General features: G+C 45.1%; 1 protein-coding gene across 4 annotated transcripts; it reads left to right on the top strand.

Annotated features, from left to right (window-relative positions):
* The first annotated feature begins 164 nt into the window (after positions 1–164).
* On the top strand, positions 165–4,887 carry ITGB1BP2 (integrin subunit beta 1 binding protein 2). 4 transcript variants are annotated; one of them, XM_017516756.2, is made up of 11 exons: positions 168–799; positions 1,064–1,113; positions 1,201–1,257; positions 1,336–1,481; positions 2,188–2,282; positions 2,387–2,445; positions 2,559–2,629; positions 2,736–2,835; positions 3,113–3,226; positions 3,463–3,525; positions 4,483–4,887. In XM_017516756.2, the coding sequence occupies exons 1-11, from the start codon at positions 736–738 to the stop codon at positions 4,708–4,710; spliced, it is 1,047 nt and encodes a 348-aa protein (XP_017372245.1). In that variant the 5' UTR covers positions 168–735; the 3' UTR covers positions 4,711–4,887. The 4 variants fall into 4 exon arrangements, with proteins under 4 accessions (XP_017372248.1, XP_017372246.1, XP_017372247.1 ...); XM_017516757.2 differs by lacking the exon at positions 1,201–1,257 and having other exon boundaries at positions 166–799; XM_017516758.2 differs by lacking the exons at positions 1,064–1,113; positions 1,201–1,257 and having other exon boundaries at positions 167–799.
* The last annotated feature ends 545 nt before the right edge of the window (positions 4,888–5,432 follow it).

The following is a 5,432-nucleotide window of genomic DNA, read 5'->3' as shown; positions in this document are numbered from 1 at the left end:
CTGTGCATTTTTTTCCATCAGTGTACCGTGTTTGATTTGTCTGATAAATTTGGAGTTTTTCTGAGAAATGGAACAGTAATGCAGCATCAACTTATTAAAATACATTTTAAGCCTTTTAATTTTCTGTGCTGTTTTTGAAGGGGAAGGGAGGGAGGAGAGTTACCTTAGGTGATGAGCAGTAGGCTCTATAAGGGGAATCCTTTATGACTGATTGCAGTATTAATCTAGACAGACATGAGGTGGGGATGAGATGTGTAAAATGACTCAAGTGGTTGGCAGGGACTAGTGCTGTTGACACTACATGGAAGTAATGATGGAGGAAAGTTGCCCCTTTGAAAGAAAATGGGCTCAACTCTCATTGAGCTAGGGGTGGGGGAGGTCTCCAAATTGGTATTTGTTTATGAGCAGCTGCTGCTATGTCCAAGGCTTGGAATTGGCATGGTGAATCTAAAACTGTCTCAGTAGTGGTGAGCTGACCTCACCCAAGTTGCAAGCCCTACTCTGCCTGATCCTTTTTTCCTGAGCCTCAGAGCTAAAATGCTCCTGCGCTCTTTCCTATTGGCTGGGAAGACCAGTTGAAGTTCCCTTGCCCATGTTAGGAGGTGTACGCCTCCTGAACTAAAGATAGAAACAGCTGGCCCTTCAGGCAGCTAAAAGCCTCCAGACTAAGAGGTGTTCCCCATTCGGCAGCCAGACTCCTTGAAATACCCTTTTAGTAATCCTACCAACGCTTCCATGTCTCTACTCTGCCGTAACAAAGGCTGTGGGCAGCACTTTGACCCTAATACCAACCTTCCTGGTGAGTAAATAATCCTGACCTGGCCAGGGGCTCTGTGTGGGTATTGGGGAGTGGTCAGCTGGGGGGCATTATGTTTGAGGAGCAGGGAAAGTAACTACCTGCCCTAGTTTAATTGGTCTGAGTGGTCTTCAGCCTTTGCTGGGTTTTTTTTTTTTTCCACATTATATGGAAAGAAACCATAAACATAAACCCAGGGAAGAAGTGAGAAATGATACTTTGTATAGTTATCTTCCCTTCCTTGATAACTTGTGCTGATGTCTACAGATTCCTGTTGCCATCACCCTGGGGTCCCAGTCTTCCATGATGCACTTAAGGTGAGGAATAGGTGACGGGGGTTAGCAAGAGCATTTCCCAGAAGAGATACCTAGGAAGCTAAGCTGATCTGGGTCTCTCGTTATCAGGGTTGGTCCTGCTGCCGAAAGCGAACTGTAGATTTCTCTGAGTTCTTAAACATCAAGGTAAATTATTTACGTACTTGGATTCTGCCCCCAATAGAAGGATTCTATTCCTAATCCTTATCTCCTTATCTATACTAGGGCTGTACTATGGGACCACACTGTGCTGAGAAGCTTCCTGAGGCCCCTCAACCTGAAGGCCCTGCTACAAGCAGTTCACTTCAGGAGCAAAAACCTCTGAATGTGATTCCAAAGTCAGCAGAGACCTTGCGCCGGGAGAGGCCCAAGTAAAGAGGAGGAGGCCCCTGGACTTTTCCTATTTTCATGCAGCTTCCTAGGAGTGATTAATGGGTCATTGGGTCATTGAGGACTGGGAACTAGAGACCAGGGATGTGAGGAGGGCCAGTTGTCAGGGTTTGGATGGTGTGTATCCTGTGCCTTAGGGGAAATTTGTGTCTGGAAATAATGCCCTTTCCTCTAAAGCGGTATGGGATGATGGGATAGAGATCTGAATCAACAGAGTAGATAGCCCCTCACAAATACATCCTTAGTGTATAACAAAAGGGATTGTTAGAATGACTTTTTTCTTTTTCTAGAAAATAACTTTAAGATAAATCTCACATCAAGAAAAAGATGTATTATTGGCAGCCGGGAGACTGCAGAGAAAAATTTTGTGGGAATAATATGAGCAACTTCTGGAAGTCATATTAGGTCCACAATTAGATAAAAAGGAAGAGGATATGGCTCAGTTCTGCAGAGCTGAGGTTTAGAGCAACTGAGTATATGGGCAAGAGAAGTGTTGGGGATTTCTCTAGGGTTCAGGTATTTGGGAGGTCCACAGAGATGAAAATTGGCAATGGGGTTGCTACCTAACCTCTCCAACTCTGCCTCACTTTCACCAGGCTTCTTCAATTCCATTACCATTGGTGGGAGTGTTGGAGCTGGCAATCATAGCTAATGGGTCAGAACTAAATCACCACCCATAATCCTTAGGTCAGAGTTGCCTCTGAAGCTGCTGCCGCTAAATATATCCCAAGCCCTGGAAATGGCATTGGAACAGAAGGAATTAGACCAGGAACCTGGGGCAGGTAGGTGGGTCTTTAGCAGGATCAACTTCATAGACTGGAATTTAGTGGAAGTGGCAATTGAGTAGGGGTATGGATAAGTTCCTGACTCTGTTTCCCTTGCCCAGGACTTGACAGTAATCTGATTCGAACTGGTTCCAGCTGCCAGAACCCAGGATGTGATGCTGTGAGTGAGAGTTTTAAGGGGCTCAAGCACATGGCTGAGAGATGACTGGGTATAGATACAAGGCTAAGTAGGGTATACCTTAGAATGACCTGGTTCTCCTTTATCCTTCTTAGGTTTACCAAGGCCCTGAGAGTGATGCTACTCCATGTACCTACCACCCAGGAGCACCCCGATTCCATGAGGGGTGAGGGAGGGGACTGGGTGGGCTATGAGACAGATTTCTCCTAATATTTGGTCATAAGATGGGATTGGGAGTGAGAGAATTCAGTTGAATTATCTTCCTACTTCAGGATGAAGTCTTGGAGCTGTTGTGGCATCCAGACCCTGGATTTTGGGGCATTCTTGGCACAGCCAGGGTGCAGAGTTGGTAGACATGACTGGGGGAAGCAGGTGAGCCCCAGCTTTCCTGAACTCTTGATTAGAACCCAATCTCAGAGGTAAATTCTCCTCCCTCTCTGTACCATATGGCCAAGCTCCCTATCTTCTCCCTTTAGTACAGACCAAAATAAGATTCTGTTCCTTATCCCTCAACAGCCCAGAGTCTTTGCAATATGAGGTTGTGTTAATCTTTTTGAGACTCTCTGTCTCTTCTCCATATGCATCGTGAGAACTCCTCCTTGGGTTAAGAATTTATTCTTACCACCTTCATTTTACATCTTCTCTTTAGCTGCCAGCATCTTGCCGCCATGATTGGCACCAGACAGATTCCTTAGTAGTGGTGACTGTATATGGCCAGATTCCGCTTCCTGCGTTTAACTGGGTGAAGGCCAGTCAAACTGAGGTGAGCAATGATCTGATGTTGGATGGGATAGTGAATTGGATGATACTGCAATCTCACAGGCAGAGTTGCCATATGCTGCTAACCTGTAGGCTCTATAGTCGCCTATAGAAAGGAGAGCTATTAGGTCAGGGCTGTCTGGCTGACCTGTGGATCACACCTCTGACCTGGTTATCTGTTGTAATGACCTGTTCTGACCTTCTGGGTTTGTTACTACCCCTGTAATTCTTTTCTCTCAGCTTCATGTCCACATCGTCTTTGATGGTAATCGTGTGTTCCAAGCACAGATGAAGCTCTGGGGGGTAAGTGAAGACCAGGGGGCACAGAAGGGGAAGGCAGATGGGGTGAAAGAGAGGCTAGACTGGAATAGAGGGTGTCTTGAGAGAAGGAGTTGTAGTGGGAAAATTGAGGTTTTCTCTTCATTTGCTTTAATTTTCTTTCTCTCCTGCTCTTCTCGCTTCCCTCTCTTTGCTTCCTTTCTGCCTTCTCCCTTTTCTTCTCTCATTTCTTTCCTTTCTTTCCCTTATTATATTGTCTTTTTCCTCCCTTATCTTTTTTCTTGCCTTATTTTATTTATTTATTTATTTATTTTTAGAGACGGGGTTTCTCCATGTTGGCCAGGCTGGTCTTGAACTCTGGACCTCAGGTGATCCACCCGCCTTGGCCTCCCAAAGTGCTGGGATTATAGGCGTGAGCCACTACGCCCAGCATTGACTTAGTTTTTAATTATTATTTTTTAAATTGTACTTTAAGTTCTGAGGTACATGTGCAGATCTTGCAGGATTGTTGCATAGGTACACACATGCCATGGTGGTTTGCTGCCTCCATCCCCCTGTCACCTACATCAGGCATTTCTCCCAATGTTATCCCTCCTCACCCCCCACGCTGTCCCTCCCCTAACCCCCCCATCCCCCAACAGACCCCAGTGTGTGATGTTCCCCTCCCTGTGCCCATGTGTTCTCACTGTTCAACACCTGCCTATGAGTGAGAACATTTGGTGTTTGGTTTTCTGTTCTTGTGTCAGTTTGCTGAGAATGATGGTTTCCAGATTCATCCATATCCCTACAAAGGACATGAACTCATCCTTTTTTAATGGCTGCATAATATTCCATGGTATATATGTGCCACATTTTCTTTATCCAGTCTATCATTGATTCTTGCCTTATTTAAAAAAAAAATTTCTCTCTCATTTGTCACCACTCCACCCTGACCCTTTGATTTCCTCATTCTCTCTTCTGTTTTCCTTTGCTCCTCCTCAGGTCATAAACGTGGAGCAGAGCTCTGTCTCCTTGATGCCATCTCGGGTTGAAATCTCCCTGGTCAAGGCTGACCCAGGATCCTGGGCCCAGCTGGAGCACCCTGATGCACTAGCTGAGAAGGCTAGGGCAGGGGTTGTGTTAGAGATGGATGAGGAAGAATCTGACGATTCAGATGATGATCTGAGCTGGACAGAGGAGGAGGAAGAGGAGGAAGCAATGGGGGAATAGTGACACCAGACAGTTCAGTGCCTAGATAGGACCTCAATGATTCCCTTATAATCTTAGAGACCAGGATATTGTTGGCCATGTGGTATCATTGAGCAGCAGGAGGCTGAAGGAGGGGAGAAAAAAACTGTCTAAACCATGCTGTTTTTTCCCTTAAATAAATCTTGTATTCTTCAGTTTTACATAGTGTTATTCTCTCACCTCACTATCGAAGATTGTATTTATTACCCCCATTGTGTGTTCAATATACATTGTGAAAACAAGCACATGCATGTTCAATCTATTCCTCACGACCACCAGGTATTTACTGAGTACTTCCCATGTGCCCAGTTATGTGTTAGGTGGTTTATAAATACCTGAAAAACAGAGGACTTACTCATTTCTCTCAACAAAGTAATAACCTGGCTGACAAGCCAAGGCTGATCTACACGAAATAATGATAAACATTATCAGATAGTTTAACTGAATGCTAAATTGTGCAGTACAGTTTTTAAGAGCTGTAGGAGTTGAAAGAATGGGAAGGTTAATGTAGACAGCAGTAAAAAGGGAAGACTCCATGGAAGAAGTACATTTTTTTTTTTTTTGAGATGAAGTCTTGCTCTGTCACCCAGGGTGGAGTACAGTGGCATGATCTCAGCTCACTGCAGCCTCCGCCTCCCAGGTTCAAGCGATTATCCTGCCTCAGCTTCCTGAGTAGGTAGGATTACAGGCACCTGCCACCACGC

This window comes from Cebus imitator, unplaced genomic scaffold (genome assembly GCF_001604975.1).
Source record: "Cebus imitator isolate Cc_AM_T3 unplaced genomic scaffold, Cebus_imitator-1.0 Scaffold602, whole genome shotgun sequence".
Lineage (NCBI taxonomy): Eukaryota > Metazoa > Chordata > Mammalia > Primates > Cebidae > Cebus > Cebus imitator.
The sequence above is the reverse complement of the archived record's forward strand: the minus strand, read 5'-3'. Positions and strand labels throughout refer to the sequence as shown.